This window comes from Athene noctua, chromosome 6 (genome assembly GCF_965140245.1).
Source record: "Athene noctua chromosome 6, bAthNoc1.hap1.1, whole genome shotgun sequence".
NCBI classification, from domain to species: domain Eukaryota; kingdom Metazoa; phylum Chordata; class Aves; order Strigiformes; family Strigidae; genus Athene; species Athene noctua.
In genome coordinates, this window is record NC_134042.1 from 38,928,386 (window position 1) to 38,954,086 (window position 25,701).

The following is a 25,701-nucleotide window of genomic DNA, read 5'->3' on the forward strand; positions in this document are numbered from 1 at the left end:
TTTTTTGAAAAGACATCACCTCTCAGCTGAGATAAGGTGACCATCAGAGTCATCTACTACTCCACTGCAATACATAACAAAACAAAACAAAAAAATCCATGTTTTTGTTGGTTTTCTGGGTTTGTAGACACAAAGATGGTTGAAGAATATTTCAAGTACTCATAAGTCCAAGGCAAAGTTGTGGGCAATCACTGCATCAATACTACTTAATAAGATTTCAATATTCTCAAAAACCTCTTGTGTACCGTTGAAGTAGAGACAACTCAATTTCTATCTCAGGAAAGCATCATGCCAAGTGTTGAGATTATACTGAGGCTGTCATTCCACCCCCACTCTCAGCCCCCAAAACGCTAAGGCTGCTCGAAACAGTTAAAGCCAAAACCAGTTTAAGCTTCCACCTTGTTAACTTTCATTCCTTTGAACATAAAGCCCAAGGGTTTGTTCCTTTTGACCAAACAATTTTTTCCTCCTCTTCTTTGCGGATTCTCCCCTCTTTCCAATGTACTCATTAACATGGGGAGATTTCATTATGAGCCTTGTTGGATGCTACTTGATGGTTTCAGGCCAATGTGTAGGTGTACAAAACACAAACACACACCACACACACACACTTTCAGGGCCAGAAGCAGGAAGATCTGTCAGCATTTGCTGGTTACTGTCCCTTTCCCAGCTCTGGAAATCCTTTGAAGCAGGAGCCTTGAAGAGAAACTCCTCTCTGTGGAACTGCTGAGGCTTTAACTGCCCTAAAGCTAAGTAAAATAAAGTATTCAGAATGGAGGATCCTAGTGATCTGCAGGGAAACAAGAATTCACTTTTTCCATTGGACATATTCTGCCTAACCTAACGAGGGAAAGCCAGTTCACTGTACAGGACAGGAGACAAAGCCAAAGATTATTTTACTTTGTAATAACAGTTTATAACTACAGAGGCATGCTTTGGAATTTTCAAACAGTCCAATTCACCAAGCACTGGGAATTACGTCCACAAACCTGTGTCATTATATGACTTTTGTAATGGAAGAAAGATCATCCTACTTTGCAAAACCTAATAGAACAAATCCTAAAATTAAAAAGGTACCACAGGATTGAAACTTATTAAATCTAAATAACATACTTGCTTATTCTTTATGTCAGCAATTTTTATTTACTTTCTGCCAATATACACAAGAAAGCACTGTTCCAGACTATTAGGGGATTCATGTAGCGGAAGCAGTGTGGAATGACTCCTTCTGGTGCAATGGAATTTAACTGCACAGTCCCTTTTTCTGTACCTTCTACCTGCAAAAATTGTTCTTAGTTAATGAGACAGCAGTGGCATAACAGACAGCTCAAACCATGACATCAACAACTCACTCAAGGGTCTGAAGGACTGACAACTCAGTTCACATGCAAAGTGGACATTACCACTTGGCTGATGGAGTACACAGAAATAATTTTGAACTGACTGCAAACCAGTAGTCTGCCTATAGATCGGTGGCATCTCCTTTATTAAACAGAGGCAAGACAGTGACAGATTTTTTAATATCCACTTCTTGATCACTCCATTTACAGAATATTTCTTAACATACAGAATTCTAAAAATACTAATCTTTCCCAGAGAAGGCAGTACTCAGGTACGACAGTTAAATGAGTGACCAGGTTTTCCTTTTATATATACACCTTTTCCTGTCCTTTTACAAAATCACTTAGAGTGGAATGCAGCCCGTCTAAGGGCTGAAGGGATGAAGCTGGCCTGAGACTGGACATGTTTTGCAATGAGACAGCCTCCCCAGTCCCTCCCATCCCCATTAATGGAACAGAAAGACACACGAGGTCCATTATCTCCTGTGGTAAATCTCACAAAATACAAGCTTAGTGTTCACATTGAGCCTTAGATTGATAGGTTTTGTCTGCAGTACTTCATTCACGCAGGTACAATAAGATAGCCACGGTAAATAGTTTCCTTGCAAAGGTCTATGCCTGCGTACCATGACATATCATTTACTCTTTAGGCTCCTCCTTAGGTACAAGGCTTACCTTGTTTATTTTTTTTTAGTGCAACACCTGTGCACTGTACACACACAAATTCATCACACAACTCTACTTGTAATTCAGTGAATCACAAGCCACAAATAAAATGTTGTGATGGAAAGCCTGAAGTGATCTGCTTTAAAAGGACAGGGACAGTATTTCCTATTCACAACCACTCCACATCCAGAGAGTTTTCTAACAAGCATTAATATTAGGCAGTATGGCCACAGTTTTGTTACCTGTGAACTGACTACTCAAGTTTACAGATAAATCATACCAGGAGCCACTTGAGTAGAAGCTTGGAACACAATCATCTTATAACTAAGGTACTGCACTGCACAACTGTCATGGCACACAGGGCATGGTAAGTCCTGGAACCAGATGTACTAGAACTATAGTGTACACACATCCAAAACTAAAAACTTAACACTTCCTCTTCAAATCGCATTCAAACCATAGCACAAGAAAATAAACTTTGGTTTACTTAGCAACTTATCAATCTCCTACTGTGTGGGGTATTAGCATTGGGTCTGACTGAAGAGGATAATCCACTTTGTAATTTAGTTAAATTACTAATTTTAACAAAGATAAGTCCCCTGTATAATTTTGCAGTGCTTAAAGAATACATCCTTTGAGTATTCCATTCTAAGAAACATCAGCTTGTTATCATATTTTAAATTTATGGAACATTTGTAACTGCTATTATATCAGGAAAAATATTAAATCTGAACAATAAGTACAAACTTTATATGAGAAAGTATACTTGTAAGTGCATGATGATCTCCTGGTGTCTGCTGAGGCACTCATTTCCACAAAAGACACAGACAACATCTCTGGGGATAAACTTAACTACCCCAGAAAGTACAACTCAAGTTAAAAAATAAAAATAAAAGCAACTAACAGAAAAGCAAACAAAAACCCCTTTCCACTCTGTTGGCTGTAAAAACAGATGCTTATCTGCATTCTCAACCAGAAGAGTGGTTGAGAACCCCATCTTCCAAAAAAATGCCTTAAACCCCATAATACTATCAAGAGAACGTATTATTCCTCCCAAATGTAGCTTAAACTGTGCAGAAACAAATTTTGTTTAGCACTGGCATATATGCTTTGAAGTACATCTCTGCTCCTTTAGAGGAAAGAGGGTGTTTAGGCTAGTACAACAGAATCCAAACCATTCGGAATATAAAATAAATTAAAACCTACTGATTAGAAGATCTTAACAATGAATGTCCAAAGAAAGATAACATCTATATCCAAAATGAAAGATACGTTTTATCCTGTCTGTCCTCCAACTTTAAAACATTTTGACTGTAAGAAATAGCAGACACCAAGTAGGACATGCCTGTATTTCGATCTAGGCCAGCACGGTCCAACTGGCGCCCATCAGCTGAATCTGGACCACAGGATGCCTCCATATGGCCTGCCACCTTTTCCTTGGAGGAGATAGGGAACAGCTGTTTGAGGAGCAAACGCTGCCCGAACAGCCAAACACCTCCTCCTGTGTCCGGCTGGCTCAAAGCCCAGAGCTGTCGCTGTATTCCTGTGGAAGGCAAGGAAGGAACAGGGGAAGAAGGCAGCAGACCTCCTACCCACGCAAGGACTTGAGCTCTTCATTTGTCTGAGACGGACAGATGCAACACAGCGAGCCTGTAGCTGCTTCTGCAATGGAGAGGGGCAGCCACAGGAATGGCCCAACGAAGCCCCAGGATCTGCCGTTATTGTCATCATAGCCGGGCATGGGATATACCAGAAGTGACACAAAAATCGGGAATTTGGCGCATGTTTTCAAAGTCTAAACCACCTTACGGTAGATACACTAAGTGGTACAGTACAAGCACAGTCAACCTTCAGTTTGCTGCCAGCAAAACAGATGAAGACAATATTTTGGCCCTCGCAGAGAGGAAAAAACACAGAAAGGCATAAATATATTCCATTATTAACTGCCTATTGATTTATTATTGATCAAGCAGAACAACTCAGGCATTGAAATTCAGACAAAGCAAATGAAATAGCAACACTATTTTACCTCTGTAACTACCCACTCCATGGAATTTTAAATTTCTGCTTAAGGTGACAGGTATAATAGACAAGTAAACAAAAGGAAAAGATTTCATAGGGTTTACAACTCTGCTACCTTTCTTCCACCCATTTTTTACAGTGTCACTGACGACACTTCTGAAAAAAAATATCTGATCAGCATGCCAAAGAGTATAAATCAAGTAGGGGGGAAAACTGAGAACCCTAAGGACCTACCTGGTACATGATCAAAACTGTATTCTGCTTCCAAATACCTTTGCTTTTGACTGCATACTGGTTGAAGTCTTTAGAAGCATTAAATTATTCTCTATTATATCAACTTAAAAATAATAAACAACTTCCTAGCATTTGAATAGTTTAGAGTGTCTTAAAAGGCAGTATACTTGTCTGCATTCAACTCAAACATTTAGCACATGAAAGTTAAGTGGTGGTATCTTAAAGCCAAGTACAGAGAGGCACCAGACGTTCTACTTCACGCTGACCTGGAAATCATATGCTTACTGGAATAGGAGAGATTAGAAACAGTACAGAAAAATAATGTAAGAGCGGCATAAGTCATATTGAAAATATCATCACAACTTCAAAAATTGGTGTCAAAAATTAAGCTAGAGATGTGAAATCTCACCTAATATACCCAATATTGAAGAGTCAAATGTGATACCAGATTTTAAAGATGCTATAATACTATTTTGAGATCTAGAACTTAATGTGTTAAAACGTCCTAACTAAAATGTTATTCCAGTGCCCAACAGCTAATAACTGGATTTTAGAATTTCATTCACACTAAATCAATTAGTCAAATTTTATATGAATAATAAATCAAATTTAGTATCTGATCAAAAGGGATTACAGCCTCCAGGAAATTTCTGTCCAACAGTGCACACAAACAGATCAAAACATCTCTGGATAGATTACTGCAAGGATTGTATTCACAATGGGACTACAATAACACTTTCACAAGCATTGTCCAGATGTCAATACACACTAGTCAGAAAACTGTTATGACAGTGTTCCTGTGGAACACTGGATACAAACCAGACTACAGATACTATCTAAAAGTATTAATGACTTCTACCAAACAGATTCTATGAAAAAATTAAAAAAAAAGAAAAAGGAAAAGGTGTGATTCATGGGGCAGCTTCTGCCTTCTTGAGTAACAGTAGCTTGACAGAAGGCAAAGAACGCATTTGCAAGTATTTGCTCATTAATTTAGCAAAGAAACATAAAACTGAGTCAAAGAAAATGAAATTCACTTGCTAAAATGTTACTTAAACAGGTGACTTTGCTTTCTCTATTCCCTTTAATTCTAAAATTTTTACTGATCTCTCTTGTACTGGGGAGCCCAGCCCTGGACACAATACTCTGGGTGCAGCCTCACCAGTGCTGAGTACAGGGGCAGAATCACCTCCCTTGACGTGCTGGCCACACTTCTTTTGATGCAGCCCAGGATATGGTTGGCCTTCTGGGCTGTAAGCACACATTGCTGGCTCATGTCCAGCTCTTCATCCACCTGTACTCCCAAGTCTTTCTCTGCAGGGCTGCTCTCAATCCTTTCATCCCCCAGCCTGTATTGTTACTGGTGGTTGCCCCAACCCAGGTGCAGGACTTTGCATCTGGCCTTGTTGAACCTCATGAGGTTCACATGGGCCCACTTCTAGAGCTTGCCTAGGTGCCTCTGGATGGCATCCCATCCACCAGCCAGCTCTCTCAACACTTCTAGGTGCATCCCATTAGGGCCCATGGACTTGTATATTGCAGTTTGCTTCAGATTCCCTGATCTGATCCTCTTCCACCAAGGGTACATCTTCCTTGCTCCAGCCTTTCCTCCTGGTGTCTGAGACCTGGATTTCTGAAGGCCGGTCGTGCTAGTAAAGACTGAGGCAAAGAAGGCAATCAGTACCTCACCTTTTCTCATGTTCTGTGTCACCAGGTCCCCTGCCCCATTCAGCAGCAGGATCACATCTTCCCTAGTCTTCCTTTTGTCACCTATGTACTTCTAGAATCCCTTTTGGTTACCTTTGACATCCCTTGCCAGGTTCAATTCCTGATGGGCTTTAGCTTTCCTAATTTCATTCCTAGATGATTGGACAATGTCTCTGTATTCTTCCCAGGTTACCTCTCCCTGCTTCTACCCACTGTATGCTTCCTTTTTGTGTTTGAGTTTTGCCAGGAGCTCTGTGTTACATCCATGCAGGCCTCCTGGTATTTTTGCCTGACTTCCTGCTCATCGGGATGGACGGCTCTTGAACTTGGAGGTGATCCTTCAATATTATCCATGTTTTCTTTCTTGGATCCTTTTTTCCTCCAGAGACTTATCACACTCCAAGCAGATCCATGAAGAAGCCAATACTGCTCTCCTGACGTCCAACATTGTGACCTTACTTTTTGCTCTGCTCCCTTCTCTCAGTATCCTGAACTCCACCATCTATCGCATGGTCACTGCAGGCAAGGCTGTCTTCAACCCAACAAACCCTTCCTTGTTTGTAAGTATGAGGTCCATGAATGCAAGCAGCACCTCTCCTCATTGGCTCCTCTATTGCTTGGGTGAGTTGTTATTGTTCTCCACAAATCTGGATTGCTTATAGCTTGCTGTGTTGTCCCTTTAATAGATATAAGGGTGGTTGATGTCCTCCATGAGGACCAGGGCCTGCAAATGTGAGGCTATTTCTAGCTGTCTGTAGAAGGCCTCATTCACTCCCTCCTCCCTCCTGATCAGGCAGCCTATAGCAGATGCCCACAGCAATGTCACCCATATTGTTTTTTTTATAGACAGCTAGCTTGCTGGTGCCCTTTAGAAAAATCAGCAGTCCCTCAGTGGTCCAGAAACTACAGGCTAAAAACACTGTCTAAATCAATGCCAAACTGCCATCCTGAACAGTCCTGCAAAACTGCCCCTTTTTCCAGCATGTGAGGCAGCTATATACAGATACTACTTACACATGGAGTGTAACCAAATGCATACAGCAGGCTACCATGGCAAAAGCTACGGCTAGCTGATAAGCTCTGCTAGTTTCAGACTTAGCACTTCAAAGGTTTTAAAAGTTAACTAAAATTATCATAAAATTGTCTTTTAGTAAGGTAGGTAATAACAGCCTTTACTATACCTGGGGAAAAGATACAACACTGCTTCGGACTTATAGTGTCCAAAATGTAATTCGGGCACTTCCACCTTCTCTAAGAGATGTTTGATGTCTTGTTTTGATTTACAGAAACTTCTCTGTAGTAGACTACAAACAGGCATGCAGATGCAACTGAAAGTGAAACATGAAGATCACTGCATATTCTTTTAAAAAAGGTTCAAACTTGATTGTATTTTCTTTAGAAACATAATCTCACTGTGAATGTCTGCAAACTATATGGCTCCCTCTTGTGCCTGTTATACCACATTTCAGTGTGCAAAAAGAATTCTAACATTAAGCCATAAATATCTGGGCTCTGTTCACCCTTTCAGTAGGCATGCAATGCCCGTAAATGTTAATGGAAGTCACACACATACCTTCCAGGGGAAGTTTGCAGCTTACAAAATTTCTCTTTGGAACAAACTACAAAAACATCTTGCAAACTGCAAGTCTGCTGCAATGAAAGTACTCCTTTGACCATTCGCTGTATTTTGATAGCAATGCAGAGGCCAAATGTGCCTTTAAAGTACATCTGTAAGAACTTTTAACTGTTTTTTAGTTATCAAATTACATATGTTTAGAAAGGTGTCAGTGTGGTTTATGGAGCCTGGCTAACATGCTCAAGGGTTTATTTTTGTCTACTCAACATCCCACCTGTTTCTGCTTATCAAACCAGACTACAGTTTAGCTTGCAACAGCTGTGAAATTCATAAATCTGTCCATTCTTCCTGTGTATCCAGACTAAGCACTTGAAGAAAAGAGTTAGAACTGCAGCGTTCTGAGAAAGCCACCCTTATGGAGAAGCTAGGGAAATAAAACAGACCAGCACTTGTCAAACAATGTTTAAAACTGCACACCTATCAGAAGCCAAATTATTTTAAAAACAGTATAGCAATCCTATTTGGAACGAAAATGAAGCACTTAAATGATTTCTTAACTCTTTTGTTCCTCCAGTTATTAGAAACATTTTGCAGACTAAAAATGCTGCAAAGGAATTAAATATTTTACCTGCACAAAATAATCCCTTTTTCTGTGTCTTCAAATATCAAACATCTTTTATTTCAAGATAATACTTGTTTTACTTTCTACAGCAGAACAGCTATCAAGAAAGTAAACATAATTTTTTTGGTTACAAAAAGTGTATTTGTAAATTTAAAAAAAATACTAGTCTGCATACCTGAAGTAGTATCAAAATCCTGGTCACGTAGGCCAGGTTTCATTAAAATGCTTATGCTAAAGCAGTAGTAGTACTTAATGAAATGATGCTATACAAAAAGCTAACTTTCACTTTCATGAAGCTTGCAGACTACACTGCATTTCACAGGAAAGTGGTTTTGCTTTGCTTTTTTTCATTTGTATGATGAATTTTTCTCTCCCCATTTCTTCTCTTTTCCATATGCTCATGAATTTCCAAAAACATTACCCTTAGCGCTAGTATTCTGTGGATCAACTTTGTTCATGAAACGATACGAGTACATGCAAGATGATACTAAAATTCGTTTCAGCTTCTCTGAATAATGAAAAATGGTACTTTGTTTTAGGGAAGAAAGAGGTCCTTTTTTTTCTGTGAAGATTTTTCTCCACCATTTCATAAATTACAAGCTCTTATTTTTGAGAGCTGAAACAGAAATCAAAAAGTTTTAAAACTTTTCCATGAGTATTCATCAAAAGCATTAATAACAGGTACCCAGTACATTCACTTGGCACTCCTGGAGCCAGCTGAAATGATATATCCTCCTAATGTGACATTTACTGAATACTAGTATAGAAATATTCAGCTGAAATTGTGGTCATGTGGCAGTGCTGAAGCATGGTACCAATCAATCAGAACACACCTAAAATTTACCTAATATTTATTAACACTCATTCTCCAAAGAGCAAGTGAATAAAGGAAGTGATTCCTACCTGATCTACCGTCATCATGAAAAGCATTTATCATGAGAATTTAAAAAAAAAAATATATTTGGTCTTGATTTCTGATCACAAGTGACCAGAACCCACCTTTTAACAAGTCATATAAAAGGCAACAGCACAGTACTAAACACTTTCTTGGGTATACTAATATAAAGCTCAGAAAGACTGAAATTTATTTAAACAGTATTTCCACAAAGGTTTCTCACTGCTGCAGATCAAACCGAACTGAAACATTCTCAACAATATCAGACTGAGAAGTCTTCCTCCATGAGCTACTGTATCAGCTTCCATAGAATTGCAAAGGTAAGACAGAAAATATAACAGAGCTGTGCAGTAAAGGCTTGTTAAAGCACATCACCATCACTGAAGTTCCAAAGATAGTCTGACCCTAAAGTCATCTCATGTACACTATTTTCTTTGCTCAAACTGTAGCTTTTCTTATAACAGTCAACAGCATGGACTTTGATGTGGAATATACATTATTTTTCAGTGAGACATTACTTTGACATCAGCCTAAATAATATACAAATGATCTCTGATTAGCTTTAAGAGATAATATTAGTGTGTATTTGCCATCTTTAGACTGATTATGTGCCACATGAAACTTTCACAAACAGAAAATGTTTTGTCAAACATTTAAGCTGCTTTTCACATAATAGGCATCTCATGCTTCAGCTGTTGTTACACCACTGCATTTTATATACATTCTTCAGTTGTGCTTGCATCACTTTAATATCAGTCTGCGTGTATTCATCAATCCCTAAAAAGCAGTTCTGAAATACTGGACACATGACAGTCAAAATCCAGGGTGTCATTCCAGATCTCACTCCTTTGTCCTGTATTTCAGTGGTTTTTTTTAATTAATGTTGTGACCACAACCTCTCACATAATACTACTAGTGCAGGATTAGTCAATGAAAATGATGAAACTAGTCATAGTGATAGATTAGTTATCTGATTAAGTACTGCAAGAGCATGAATAGCAGTTGGAAGAATTGGATAATGTTACACAATATTCTGCTAATAACTCTTTAAAACAGTAGAAGTATTTAGGGGAAAAGATATTCTAAAGAAATAAAATTTACAGCTCTGTTTGCTCAAGCAGTATAATTTGATAAAAAAAAAGTGAAAAGCTGGAAGGTCAGTTGCAGACTGGCAGCCTATAATAGCACATGGCAAGAAAAGAGTTGGCTAAACTATAATTTCCTGAATTGTGACACCTGGAAGGAAGAATTTTGTTCCTTCCCAATAATAAAGCCATTGTTCCTACCCTACTCTTTGCCTCAAAAATGAAGTGCATCTTATTTTGTTTTCACCTACTATTTTCAAGTACTTTAGTTTTCAAAATTTATCCCTCTGCTCCTTATACTTGGTAGATTGACACTGTGTTTGAAACATGAGTTCTTCAAACACCAAACAGCTATGCAAAGTAATTTTTGTTGATTTAAAACAGTTAATAGAAAAGCTTTGGAACTCTGATAACTTTAAAAAAGAATAGAATCAATTTATGTCTTCTGACCTCTCCTATAGCCAAAAGACACGTCTCTAGACCACACAATTGTGGAAATTCAGTACATAGAGTCATATGCTTTTTACACAAATTGTGTCAGAAAAAGCTTTGGATGTTTAGATTTTGAGCACTACCTTGACAACCACACATCACCATTCACATCAATTATGTCTAGACATCAGTCAGTAATAGTTCTATCATAGAAACTCAGTTTAAATCATTATTTCAGAACATGATGAAAAGTTCACCCATCTCAAGCCTCCCCATACTCAAATCATTACCAGATGAGTTTATCTTTGCATTTGAAAGCAATCAAATTAATTATGTTAAATAGAACAGTTAATCCACAGTCACTGGAAACACAACATATGCAATAGTTTTATTCTATGTCAATTAACAATTATAATTTTACTTTGTTTACTGCAAACCATATATTTTTCAAAGAGTCACAGAGGCATAGGTTGTAGATCTCTGCAGGTCACCTACCCCAACTTCCCACAGGCAAACTTCTGGAGTCTGGCTACCAGTAGCAAGTTGAAAATAATAACTGGATCATCCCTTGGATCATCCCTTATCTCCTTTTACCCATAATAAACAAATCCATCTCCCTCAGTCTCTCCTTGTAGGGATAAAGGGCTGAAGCAAATGACATCTTAATAGCCCTCCTCTGATCTCACTGCAGTTTGTCAACATGTCTCTTGTACTGGTGGGCCCAAAACTGTACAGTATTCCAGATGAAGCCTCACCCAGTGCCAAACAACGGGCAGTAATCACTCCTCTCAACCAACTAAATACATTCTTATATATTCATAAGCCTACTGAACTGTGAAATTTTAACAGCAGTTCAAAAAACAGCAAGAAATTACTTCAATGATTCAAAATTTTAAGAGCAATACACTCTATTATTTAGCACCACTGTTTTCACACCTTCCTCAATAATCATCATAAGGACAATACATACTTTATATTGCATTTAAGATGCTTACCTGAATAACTTTGTAGAAATAGGCATACTGTCGAGCTGTGTTTTTATATTGGCTAAAAACATCGTGTATGGCCTGAGTTGACTGAAGATACTGCACTTCATCTTCTTCAAAATAGAGAGGAGTGTCATATTCACTGGGGAGTGTCTGGATGTAGGGCAGCCAGAAAGAGTTGGGGTTGGCTCGCTCACAAAGAAGATGAAATGCCAATGTTATATTGCCCATGGCTTGAAGAATTCGATCTTGAGAATACAGTGATCCTGAATTAACCCAGAAAGGTGAGGCACTAAATTAATTGTCCATGGAAAATATCATTCTAGATTTACTTTAAATGAACATGATGAGATAATGTATAAGAATTTTCAACAAAGGAAAAGAAAGCTTTTCAGGTTTCTAAAATATTAAGCTGCCCACACTGTATTATGCTGCAAGTTATTTGACACCATAAATGCCTCGTACAATTGCATGATGGAAGACATGAAGAAACTAGAACAATACTCTCAGTATCTCAGAACATTTTATCACCAAGTATTATAAAAGCTATGTGATATGTATTCAAAATAACACACACGCTTCTGGAAGATATCTAGTGTGCTCAGCCAGAAACAAAGAGGAAAATTAAATTCTTTCCACTGACACTTCAAGCTTCTAGGTATTACAGACCTGACGGTCAGCATGATAAGCAAGTCCTGTAATAAAGGAGATCAGCTAAAAAAATAAAGTCTCCTATTAAATGTTCCTATACATATCAACTTCTTGCTTAAGAAATTCCTTAAGCTCTTACCTAATACTGAATTTTTAGCTGACTCAACAGTCATCAACAGTTTTCTAGGAACCCACAGAAACAGCTCTTCAGCCTACAGAAAGGAAAAAATACATAGAGGGTCAGTTAGCATTTATATGATATGCCCAGTGCCTCAAATATACATCACCTTTAAATTACAGGTTGTTTTTTGTTTGTTTTTCTTTTTAAAATCAGAATTATTCTAAATCAAAATTCTTCCTTCTCTTCCACTGCAAATTAAACAAACATGCTATGTTTCATATTGTAGTAAGCAGATGTTCCAATCTGCATTACAGAAAACTTAAAACAAAGAGATTACAAAATAAAGTCCTTCAGTTTGGAACTGCTAACATGTAGATTGCCCACACAACCTCAAATCTACCACATATATTATATTGCTATTAACTGTGTGATCAAATATTTTCTCTCAATAGGGGTTTTTTCACATTACTCATTCCTATTTTAGAAGAACTGTTCAGGACTTTTTATCAAGTCAGCAGCGCTAGCCTTATTAACTATGTGCTCCTAAATCCCTAAAAAGAATATAATTTTCTAATATTCTCTCTACAACAGATGATTGTTCTTCAAAGCTGTTTCCCATCTGTAAAATGGGAATGGAAAGAGGCAATCTTAAATGCCTACCTTTAACAGTTAGTTAATCATGTGTGTCTATATTCCTTACCTAATGATCAAAAGATACTCTATAATTATCAGGTAATTTTGGTTTTTTTGGTTTTCACTGGAAAATAAGTATTGCAAATACCTCTTTCTGAGCAAAAGACCAGTGCTTTAAAAGAAGGGACATGAAAGAAGAGACTAAGTAGTTAGAAACCATGGAAGAGATGTATACATCAATGGGGTAGATTGCTCTGGTGATTAGGTAAACTGATAGGCCATATAGAGGAAAAAAAAAAAAAAAAGACTGATTAAAATTCACAGTATTATCTAATAGTCATCAAAAATAACACTAAATTTTATCAGTAATTTTATTTCTTAAGTACATGGAGTTGAAAGTATTTCAGAGCATCAGTTTCATAAGCAGTCAAGAGGGGGAAGGGAAGGTGGTGAGTGTTTCAGAGCTCTGCAGCTACATTCCAAACACGATTTTCTAATCTAAGTCAAATATTCACATGCTCACCTTTATCTCTCTTGTTGCTTTCAGACCAAACCCCTCCTCTTCAAAGTTAGCTATTTCAAAACCCTCTGTGGATGCTCCATTTTCAGTTGCCCACTTTATCAATTCAGGGAAATAGTCATCTCTTTTTCCATCAAAGACAACAGACAAACCTATACACACAATTTATTAAAAAACAAATGCAGAAATAAGAAGATCTAGAAAGATAAAGAAGTTCAATATAAAAACACATGTAAAAAGCTATCTGTTATCCCACAGCAGTTCTGCTTTGAAGTAGCTGAGTCAGAACTGGTCTTTGTTAAGTGTTACTCAATAGTATACAAATGTCATACCCAATTTTCATCAACTTAAATACGCTGCCACACTGGCTTACCAGTCATCTTAAAAACACAACCACCTAAACTGAGCTGTGATGAAATGTAAAACTCCCCTTCTCTTTCCCTTTTAAATAAGCTGAGCAAAAATACTTCCCAGCTTAATACTGATGATAAATGCAATCACTACATGTTAATACATTCACACACAAGGAGGAATTTGAGAGGCAAACTGCAATTTCATTAATTCAGCACTGGAAATGACAATAAGCAGATCTCAAGCTCCTTCTCTCACATACAAAGCAGTTAGCTTTTTTCTGTAGCATATGGATCCACTTAGACAACTAAAGACTGATCCTCCTGACATCACAGAGCTTGTCCAAATTTTTTTCCACTTTGCTTCAACAGGCTTGTGGTCCCCTGGTGGAATCACAAGCCTCCTTCATTTCCTCAGCTTTCCCCTTTACCATCATCCAATTTGAACATATGCATTATAGTTCCTGGCTTTACTCAGCCAGCATCTTTTATGTTTCTTTGCCTCTGTGTTCTCTTCAACCCAAACTCTAGTGTCAGATCATGTTAAAAATGTCCAAAAACTCATGAAATGCTCAGGCCGTTTTAGGAGTGACAACACATCATCAGCAAGTTGCTTACATCTGAAGATATTTTGGTTAAGCACAGATGATAAATACATCTTTAGATTAAAAGGATTTTAGGAAAGTAATATTAGTGTACTTGTAGTGGGAGGGAATATTACAAGTCATGCATTTCAAGTCTCAGAACCAATCAAATCTGCAGTTAACATAAAAGTCCAAGTAGCATCTGAAGCTATAGTCTTTGATGATGCAGTAGAAAAACTCAATAAACTATTTTTTTTAATGCAATGAGAATGTGATGTACAGAAGTTTGGGGTGGGGGGTTTTTTTGTTTGTTTTTTTTGTTTGTTTTTTTTGTTGTTTTTTTTGGTTTTTTTTTTTTGTTTTTTTTTTTTTTTAAAAAAGTTGGCATTCTCCCTTTATTTCATACTCCCTTCAGTATGCTATTTTCTCCAGAAGAGATTCAGAACTAAGGTCTCACAAATCTAAAAGCTATGCAACTAGTCTTACTAAAGAACTTTATAGGTGTTTATACTGTCTGGGACTTTGCTCTTCTGATTTCCAACACTGACTACTGTATAAGGCTACTAGAAGCTTTTAACATCCAGCTTGCATTTGGAACCTTTCTGTAAGCATCTCTGAAATTCTGCCTCTGTTCCTCATATATCATGTGGTCAATACTTCCCACATTTTTCCAAAGTAAAGAGAAGAGTGGCTTCTTTAAATTACAAGCGCTATTGGGGAAAAATTTATTTCTATACTGAACAAAATATAGCTATACTGATAAAAATCTATATTGAAAAATTAGATTTATTAAAAATTTTGCTAATGAGTCAAACAAGGAAAAATTTTAAAAAGTAAAAATACTCAGTTTTCAAAGTAAGATTCTATAATTAAGATCATTTTAGTTCACATTCTGCAACCCAGTGTTCTATTCAAGAAAAGCACATAGTATGACACTTTAGGCAAGATATATTCATTTGTACATCTTACAGTTCCCAAAAGCAATTTATACTTCCTTTGCTAATTGTTTAAAGCCTTTATTAAGCTAGAAAACTGTGTAGTATAAATTACTATGTTCCATTAAAAAATAGTTTTGAAAGACACCATACTATTCATACTCACTATGTATGTAAAAGTGTTACATTAAAAGCCATTTATATGTCAACAGTGCTGTGGTTAGTAGGTTTTGCATCTTTCAGGGAAAAAAATGTGTTCTGTTAAAATAATAATGTTAGACTAGTTCTACCATAGCAGCCATTTCCCCCATGAATGTTTCAGTCTTTCTGGTGCAGAAGAAAGATACAGTGAGCAGCCCAACCCTAACACTAAATCTGTTCTTATTAACCTAAATTATGTTTTATCATAACACATGTATTACAGCATAAAACCCAGGACATGTACCATACATTTATAGAAGTCATGGGACAGGAAAACAATGAATCAAGTTCACCTCTACAGAGCTACACTCAAACAAACAGTATCATTTATTCTTCCATATGCATTCTGCCAATAACTGATTTTCAGAGTTTTAAAAGTCCCTTCATGAGTAAGATTCTTCTGCATTAGTCAAAATTATGAAAAACAGGTGTGAAAAGGACATTTCAAGCCTCTAAGTACTTCTTCAAGCAAGTACATGAACAAGCTCTATTTTAAACGCAGTCTGGCTTTCTTGCCATCATCATATAAATATCACAGAAGAAAGAATTGTTTCAGGACTTCTTCAGGTATGTCTAGCCACAATCCATTCACTCCCATGTTAAGAAGTTATTTTTCTGTCATTAAAATACAGCAGTCATAAAAGAGGCTAATTTTACTAAAATTACATGGAAAGCATTTTTTAAAGCATGCCTCCAAATAAAAAAAAATTTTAAAAAAATCAACAATGGTGAGCAGTTGCAGAACATACTGGAAGGAAACTGTTCTTATTTGAAAAATAGTACCTTAACTTAGGAAAATTGGCAATAAAACTCCATATTAACTGTGGTACCACAGTCATTTCTCTACTTGAATTTTATGTTTGATTTATAGCAGACAGATTTATTAGCTGATGTGTTTATTTTGTGCTTTTATATATTTTTGTCGTAATTTAATGTCATGGTGTTGAATTGCTGAAACTGCTTCTATGTTCAGTAAAACATTCAGGTTAAAATAAAATAGTTACAAAATTAAATTTGAAATGTTCATATTTATAGAGGCTGAGGGGCAGACTATGCAGTAAGGAATCGAAAAGACCTATTATTCTCAAAGGATTTTTACTTCTAGTTCTTCGGATTGTCATTACAATCTCAAGGTCTTTTTCCACTTACCAGACAGAATTATCACACGATCACTTGACTGTGATATTGACTCAGAATTCTAAGTATTAAAATGGTTAATGCCAGTAGTTATGACCACCAGAACATTTCAGAAACACTTGCAAGTGTAAAAGGCAACTGCATGTCAGAGAATTAAGATTTTTGTCCCAAAATAATAGGATTGCATAATATTTATAAAACAACAACAAAAATATTACTTTTAACTGTCAACAGACAATTCTTTAGGCACATCAATACTCTGAGCCACCCTTCTCTTACAGTCTCTTGCATTTACCTTTTTGCTTTTTGCGAATTTTCTCAACAAGTGAACGAATCTGTACATATTCTTCCCATTCCTTACCAGGACCTGGAGTAGGACTGCTGCATTCTGGAAATAAAAATGCCAAATGAAAACATTTTTTTCTTAATAGTGTGTGTCTGTATATATGTATTAACATGAGAGAAATGGTCATAGTTTAACAGTAACTTTAATTGAACCTTAGTACTACTTGTCCTTCAAACATGTTTACATGGTAAACACTGTAATCTCTATTGTTATAAACATCCCATTCTTTGATACGTAATAGACATAGTTGAAATTTTTACAGTATAATGTACCTCAAGTTATTTTATTTTTTAATATTCTTTCAGATATAAGAAGTGTTAAATGTTTCACAAGCTAGGAAGAAAAAAAGGTAAACAACCAGACCATTGAAGCAGATAGTCCCTTAGGTAAGACAAAAAAAAAAGTTTCAGTAATCCAAGCAAAGCACCCTGTTTACATTAGCCTGCTTGCCATAATTCTTGCTGTAATGAAAGCAGATGATAATAGCACAGAGCTTACCTTAGCAATTGAGAAATTTGCTGGTACATACATTTGACCTGCCTAGTCAATAGTGTTTTCATAGATGCATGTGTACTGGAAGGACAAGCAAAGGAACACTTACAGCCAAGCTTTAGCTCTAGATTATATCCACAGTGTCTCTGACAATATTCTAAATGCCAGTGTGTGGATTTCTTGATCTAAGCCATGTAAATCCAAGTGGACAGCTGAAGATTACTTTACTCAACTGATTTGAAAAATCTTTGCATTGAATAAAATATGGAAGCTTGACAAAAAGAACAGCTGATACATGTCTTTGCTTAGAAAATTAGATCTACGTTTTATTTTTGGTAGCAAAGCAGAGGCCAATTGTAGCATAAGCATCAAACTGATCTGCCAATTCCTTGTCTCCTCTTTGCAAGCAATGCTAAAGAAAAATTCCCGTTTTTCTAAGGCAACATTTAGATGTGTCCAGGATATGAAAATTTGGACACTTGTGCTTCAAGAATTTTAGCTCAGCACAGTTACTAATGACAGTAGCAAAAGCGAACAGTATTTTAGCACTACCATATGAAATTATGCTCTGCTTTTCATATTTACTAGAAATAATGGATGAATTCAAATTTCCTCAACAAGTGAAACAATCTCTGATCGATACACAAGAACCAAACACTACAAAAAAGTTTCCAAACAACATGAAAAAAAACATTTTTATTGGGGAGACAAAAATATTAGTGCAGTCAAACTGAGTTGCATTGCTGCTTTCCACAGTTAATTCCCACATTCTGATACCAGTTCAAAGTCTTCAAAAGTTAAACAGAAACAGTGTAGCTCTTGAGGTTTACAAGAAAAACATTTTTGACAACACTGCAATGTCACATTACCTAGAGTAGACAAGTATTTATGCCTGTGTTGAGATGTAAAGCCAAAAGCTGCCAGCAATACTGTATTTCCAATACATACACATATAAATAAACCAATAATGGTACATACTGACAGAGTTATATACTCTGAGATACATACTATACTATCTTAAGCAAGATGAAGTAGCAAGTTGGCCACTTACAGGAAAAGCATAGAATTCATTAGCTTCAATAAGAGAATAAGAGAATGTTTGTGAGTGGTCTCCACACCATCCCCTTTCCCATAGAGGCATAAAGCTGAAACTTACTTTGCAATAGCTCACTAATTAGATTCAACATTTCCTTTGGAGATACTGTTGCTGTGGCTCCTGTACCTGACTTCTGAGTTTTTACTCGGCTCTTCTTCCCCATCTTCCAACTAAAACAGATTAAGAAGCAAATTGTCACCAATTACTAAGAAACAAAATACAATAATGATGAATGGGCAAGATCTTCTCTTACTTCAAAAGAAGATGAGGAGTCGTTTCTGGCACATAGGTAGGTGCAAGTATTATTTGCATGGCCTGAATGCAAGACAACCACAGTGCAATCTGAAGCAATATTTCATGTAGTTGCACATTAACTACCTCAGGGTAATTAGAAACTAGAAATTATATAGAGAAAAAAATACATCATTCTGATCACTTGCAAATTCATTAGTTATGAACAAATATGGATAGCAAAGTATCCATGCTATACAAAACCAGGTTATTTTACCTCATCAGCTGCACTGTGGATAACAGCTGAGCTGGTATTTGTGACTGCACTAAAGTAGTAATACAAAATTAATAGAAAATTAAATACTTAATTTCAAAATAAAATCAAAATATCACATGTATGTCTTTGCAGCTTGTGGTTCAAGACAACCAGTTAAGGAAAACTTATTTTCAGTTACCACAAAAAACAGATCATCCTAGGCTGGTTTTCCAATATTCAGAGCCCCTTGTTCTCATGGAGGACTTCAATCACCATCTACTGGAGGGGCAGCACAGCCGGGTGTGAAATAGCCAGGGAATTTCTAGCACGCACTGGGAGCAAATTTTAATGCTGGCGCTGAACAGGCTTCTAGGGGAGGGGTTGTACAAGACCTGGTACTCATGAATAAGGAAGAACTGCTCATGTTTATGATGGGCAACAGAAGCCTTGGATGCAGTAATCATAAAGTGGTAGTATAAGACCTTGAGGCAAGAAAGGAAGGAAAGAAGCAGACTAAAAACCCTGGACTCATGACAGGAGAGTTGGTGCTTGTTCAGGGAATGGTAAGCAGAATGCCCTGGGAAGCTGCAAAGGAACCCACGACAGCCAGCCATCTTCCTGAACATTCCTCGGAGAAAAAAAACAAGCCTTCCCAACATGCAAGAAAATTAGGAGTCACAGCAGGAGGCCAGCTGACTGTACATGGGATTCCTCACTGACTGAGCTCAAACGAAACAGAAACATATGTAAAGTAGAAGCAGGGACAGGCAACCCAAAGAGAATATAGATGCACTGTCTGGGCAAGCAGAGTCTGAATTAGGGAGGCCAAAGCTTGTCTGGAGTTGCAGTTAAAGATGGATGTGAAAGGCAAGAAGAAACACTTGACAGGTATACCATCAGCAAAAGACAGATTGTGGAAAGTGTAGTTCAGTTGCAAAATCAGGAAGCAACCTAGTGATGAAAGGTACAGAAAAAGCTGAGGTACCCAACACCTAGGGCATGGTCTTTACCAGCAAGGTATGCTCTCAGGCTTCCCAGGTTCCTGCATCTAGTAGCAAATCTTGAGGAAGGGAGGATCAAGTTATAGACTATTTAGGTAAGCTGGACCTACACAAGTCTGTAGGACCAGATGGGAAACATCCAAGGTACTGATAAAGCTAGTTGATGCCACTGAAAGGCTGCTGGCTATCACTTTTGGAAAGTCACAGTGATTTCCTTTGACAGAGAACAGGTAACTTAAAAACAAACAAAACCCAAGAGAAAAGGAAAGTTGGGGCAGGAGGGGATAAAGGATCCAGGGAACTAGATAATGGTCGTCTCACCTCATTTGCTGTACAAAAGGTAGAATGAATCCTAAAGAGAAGCTATTTCCAGGCACAATGGACATGAACGTGACTGGGATGAGACAACCTAGACTCCTAAAGGCAAACCATGTACAACCAACCTGACTGCCTTCTGAAGAAATAAGTGGCTCCGTGGACCAGGCAGAAACAGTGGTTGCCAACTGCTTTGACTTAAGCAAGGCTTTTAACACTGTGTTCCATAGCATCCTGGCTGTCAGACTGAGGAGATGTACACTGAATGGTGGACAGTAAAAACTCCCTGGGCCATGAAGTTCAAAGAGTTGTGGTTAATAATTGTAAGTCTAACTGGCAGTTGGTTAAAAGCAGTGGTCAGTACTGGTCAACATCTCCATCAGATTTGGATGCTAGGACAGAAAGCATCCTCAGCAACTTTACAGATATAATATAAAACAGGGAAAACAACCAACACGTTGAAGGGCAGAGCCACCACTCAGAGAGACCTCAACAAACTGGAGGAAGTGGCCAACAAGAACTTTATAAACAAAGACAAATGTAAAGGGTCCTGCATTTGGAAAGGAAAAAAACCCTATACAGCATTACAACTGCAGAAAAGGACTGGGAGACTCTAGCAGACAGCAAGTTGAACATAAGCCAGAAGAGCACCCTTAAAGCGATAGAAACTAACTATAGTTTGAGCTGCATAAGCAAGAGCAGAAACAGCAGGTCAAAGTAGTAATTATTCCCTTCTGCTTGTTGCTGGTGAGGCCACGCTTAGAGTACTTTACAGTTTTGGACCATGCAGCACAGGAGATACTGATGAACTGGAGCACATCCAGAGGAAGGCCATTAAAATAGCAAAAGGGCTGACACATGAAAGACATGAGGAGGGAGCTGGGTTTGTTCAGTCTGGAGAAGAAAAGGAGTCCACAAGTGTCTTCACCTATGTAACAGGGTGTTATACTGGAGGCAGATTCTCCTCAGGTGAGAACAGAAAAAGGTCAACAGGCAACAGTCACATGATCTGGCAAGGGAAATTCAAAACAGATGTAAGGAAACTCATCACCATGAGAGTGGTTGAGCACTGGAACAGTATGGCGATTTAACAGCATCTCCAAGCAACTTCGGAGAATTAAAAAAATTTGACTCAGCAAGGCCCTAAGCAACCTGATTTAACTTTGAAGTTGAAGAAAACTGAGCTTCTCAATCTCCAGAGGTCCTTTCCCATCTACATTTTTCTATGTTTCTACCTTTTACTGCAAACAATATTTTCACCTGTGTATAGGCAGCCTATGTAGTCTATATGGTGTATAATATCTTCCTGTACAATTTTGAAGATTTTATGTCCAGTTACTTCGCAGTGAGAGGGGACTCAGACACATCCAGGTAACTTTGGACATCGGAAAGTTTTCAACTGCCTGGGTCATCAAGATCACCTCAGCCATAACAGCTGTAAGTTATCACACACTGCACAGAAAAATCCATAAAAATGCTAAACATCACTGTATAGAAGTAGTATTTTGGATTCCAGGTGTTCTGAGCACTCTGTATATATAAAAAGGATCCTTTTATCCTTGGTCAGTGTAGCTAGCTTATGCAAAATGAAATGTTTCCTCCCATACTCATATCAAAAGCTATTGTTCTTTGGCAGGTGATATTAGTACTGGAATGTATCGACCAGCAGCTGATAGCTGCTTCTCCACACTGGCCAAGGCTGAAACAATTGCAATCCATATGTTAAGTAACTGTATAGGGGAGATCTTTAAAATACAAATGCTAAACACTAAAAAACTTCTATTGGGAAAGGCACATAATCTGGTTGCTTTCCTTTCCCAGAGTGAACAAGAAACTACCAAACCCAACGTTTATTTTAAGTACTAACTTTGAATGATCAAGAAGCAAATTAACAGTGTTAACTTATTAATTCAAAATTAAAAAGAGCTCAAAACTGACTGAAAAGAGAACACCTTGTAACAAAAGGGAAATAAATCTAAGCCAAAACTATAAGGTGTTTTCAAAAAGGAAAGCAAACAAACCAAATCCTTTCATCTTCCAGCAATAAAGACAGTGCAAGGAACAAGACTATCCCCGAGTACATGTAGACTGAAGTCCTGGGGCGTAACCCCCCTGCTCCAGTTTTAGCTCTCTCTAGCAGATATCAGAGGCTCAAACTACCCATCTGCACTGCTTAATTTTATCAGTCCTCTTTGAGTTGCATAACTAACTTGTCCAGTACAGCTTCTGTATTGAACTGCTGAAGAGCCCTCATATGCGGGCTGGTAAGGAGAGATTCAGTGTAATCACACTGGCTGGTCACACCCCCTGAAGTTTATAAATTAACACTGGACATCCTCTTGAAAGACACTACCACAAGCAGTTGCATTTGATACGAGATTTGATAACATTTTTCAGCTCATATGAAGCAGGGAATAATGCTCATTATGAGATCCATATTGAATCTATAACAGTACAAACCGGAAATAGGATCAATATAAATGACCAACCTGCCATAATATACTGTAAGACAAAGCCATAGAAGAAAAATACCAACAAAAAAAACCTTAGAAAAGTTTCTTTTCGTGGTCTTCCCATTACACACTTTTTCCTTCCCCCCTCCCCCCCAGGAATGCTCTCATACTTGTAAAAAGACAAAGAGGGCTCTTGGTACAGGAGGCAACCTTCACAAAGACTTTATTTGTACATCACCTATTTACTTGAGTGTTCCCTTCTCTCATATGCCATCCTTTTACATTTATTTTAGATCCTTCTGCTTTTAAGAGAAATCAAGTCAGATGGTTTGTAATGGATCCAACAGCAAGTTTGGAGACAGAGTCCTAAATCTTTGGGGCAAGAACAATGCAGTTCTGTGTTGATTCATACAATTGGTTTTCTACATTCCCTCTAAGCACAATTCCCTGCATCTTTGCAATCATCAGAAAGTTAACACACTCACACAGTGTATTGCATGTTACAAGTTGCAAATTATGATGACATAGAGTTTATATCAATCAAGATGCTCATAAATATTAAGTTGAATAACTGAAATTATTTGGATGGATTTTGGTTTCTCGTTTCTAAGAGCAACGTACGTTTATCAACCAATAAATTGAGGAAAAGTAGTCTAAGTAAGTGTTCTGTATACAAAACTACCAAAATACTGTGTTTTGGGTTTTTTTTTCCTTTTAAATTGTATTTAGAAGAAATACAACTGGGATAGAAAACTTCCATCAAGATTTTATGAGAATAAAAAACCCAAAGACAACCATGCACATATTATACATGGAGACATGAAAAGTGCCATGATGCAATCAGAACTGAAAGGGAATGGAAAGATATCAAACTGTTTCCTTAGGTCCCTTTGTCCGTTTAGGAAAGATCGAAACGCTCATTAGGCTCCCTACATAAATCACTGGTGGCAGACTCAAGGCCTTCAGTGGACACTTGGGCAACTCCTAGAATGAGCTATGGGGGGCTCTAACAAAGAGACACCGAGACCCTGTTATAGGGAAACTGGTTTTGCTGGCTTAGGAGGGAGACACCTGGACTTCACAGCACACGCTCTGCAGAGAAGGTCAACTAGCCAACACTGTGAAGAAGACTACTTACTTCCTTCCCCAACCACTGCAGACCCTCACCCTATTTTCACTACACATGTTCAGATTATGCAAATGAATTCTGGGAACTCATTATCATAAGACACCCCTTTCTAGGAAATCTAATGAATATCTATGATCTGTGTGTATGTAAACTCATGTCCCTTGCTAACTCTTGGGAGCCCTTATGGCGGAGAATCCCCAGGTCAAGCCCAGCACTGCCAATAAAAGAATACCTGCTTAACACTTCTATTGGATTCTGACTGTTGAGGTAATTTCTTTGTTTCATAACAATGATACACATGAAGCTGTATGAATATGGTACACAATTAGGACTACATTTTAAATTTTTCCCCATATGAAACGTGTTAGTACTGAGAACCTATTTTTGTGGTGAAAGCATTGCCAAGAGTTACATCTAAAGATAAAGCTGATTTTAGAGTATGTGAACTTCAGCTTCCCAAATATGACAGAAAGAAAAATTTGAATGCTAAGCATTTGCATTACTATAGTAGGTGAATATTGTTTTAGAGGCAAAAATAATAATCTCTAGCGGAAATCTTCTCTATGCAAGTAAGAAATTCAAGGCTACTACAAGACCTTCCTCAAGTCCTACTGCTCAGATAACATGCAGCAAAGATATCACAGGAAAAAAAAAACAACACAAGTTCGGTGAACACAACTCATTAGATTGATGGCAACATAACCAGAAATGCATTTTTTCAGTAGGATGCTACCAGTATATGAACAGGAAATAAGTTCTGTAAGTATCTTTGCTTTCTCCTTTGATGTATGTATCTTGTCTAAACTATTGCTTCTTCATCATCAGAATTTCTACAGGGAAAACATTCTGCATGCACTATTACATCATCAAGTCTATATTGCACAAAAAAGCAAGACCAGCAGACTGATATATTGAGATATCTTGTTATGGAAATATTTCCTTTTAAGGAATCATCTATCTTAATAAAAACTGTACTTTTAAATCTAATTCTCAATCAGAAAAGTAGGTCTCCACTTCCTACATCACTTATCTCCATTCACTTCTCAGCTACATGAAACAGTTATAACTATTTAAAAACTAATGCATCTGACAGATGTATTGTTTAAGTAAAAGCCATAATTTGAAAGGAATTGCTGCTACACATGGTTGTCCAGCAAACATATTCCAAATACTAATTTAGCAGAGCAGCCTCATGTAAAAAAAACCAAATCAGACAGTACATTTTAGATAAAAACAGATTATTAAACTTTTTCAAAATTTCTGAAAACTAACATACAGTATATAATCCAATTTCACATCTGGCAAAAAAACAGTTTAGTTGAGCAATGCTCTCTGTTGTATTTAACCAGCAAATGATGAGTTATAATGATAACATGAGACCAAATATGGAGAAAGTGGGGTTCATTTGTTAAACTACTTCTTGTAATTAAAATTACATTAATAAAAATTACAGTTCAAGAAACATATTTTAGAGTTAGAATTCAATTCCACTGAATTCCCTGAAATTCCAAAAAGATTTGTAACTTCTGAAAAAACAGGGGGTTTTAATTTGGAATAAAATTTTTTTGCAAGTGACTAAAACTGTTATTTAGAAAGAAATGAAGTATGAGTCCACTTCTCAACACAGCAATGAAAGGACAGGTGGTTTGCCAGTAGATGTATAACAACAGAAAAAGCAATATAAA

The 25,701-nt window shown here is 37.3% G+C and overlaps 1 protein-coding gene across 2 annotated transcripts in view; it reads right to left on the reverse strand.

Moving 5' to 3' along the window:
* SETD3 (SET domain containing 3, actin N3(tau)-histidine methyltransferase) overlaps positions 1–25,701 on the reverse strand; it is a 63,419-nt gene that overhangs the window by 19,678 nt on the left and 18,040 nt on the right. For both annotated transcript variants that reach the window (XM_074908626.1, XM_074908627.1), the window contains 5 exons: positions 18,692–18,801; positions 16,993–17,085; positions 13,494–13,642; positions 12,356–12,428; positions 11,575–11,831 (listed from right to left, as the gene is read on the reverse strand). In XM_074908626.1, coding sequence (XP_074764727.1) covers positions 11,575–11,831; positions 12,356–12,428; positions 13,494–13,642; positions 16,993–17,085; positions 18,692–18,794 — 675 coding nt within the window. In that variant the 5' untranslated portion in view covers positions 18,795–18,801. The remainder of the gene's footprint in view (positions 1–11,574; positions 11,832–12,355; positions 12,429–13,493; positions 13,643–16,992; positions 17,086–18,691; positions 18,802–25,701) is intronic.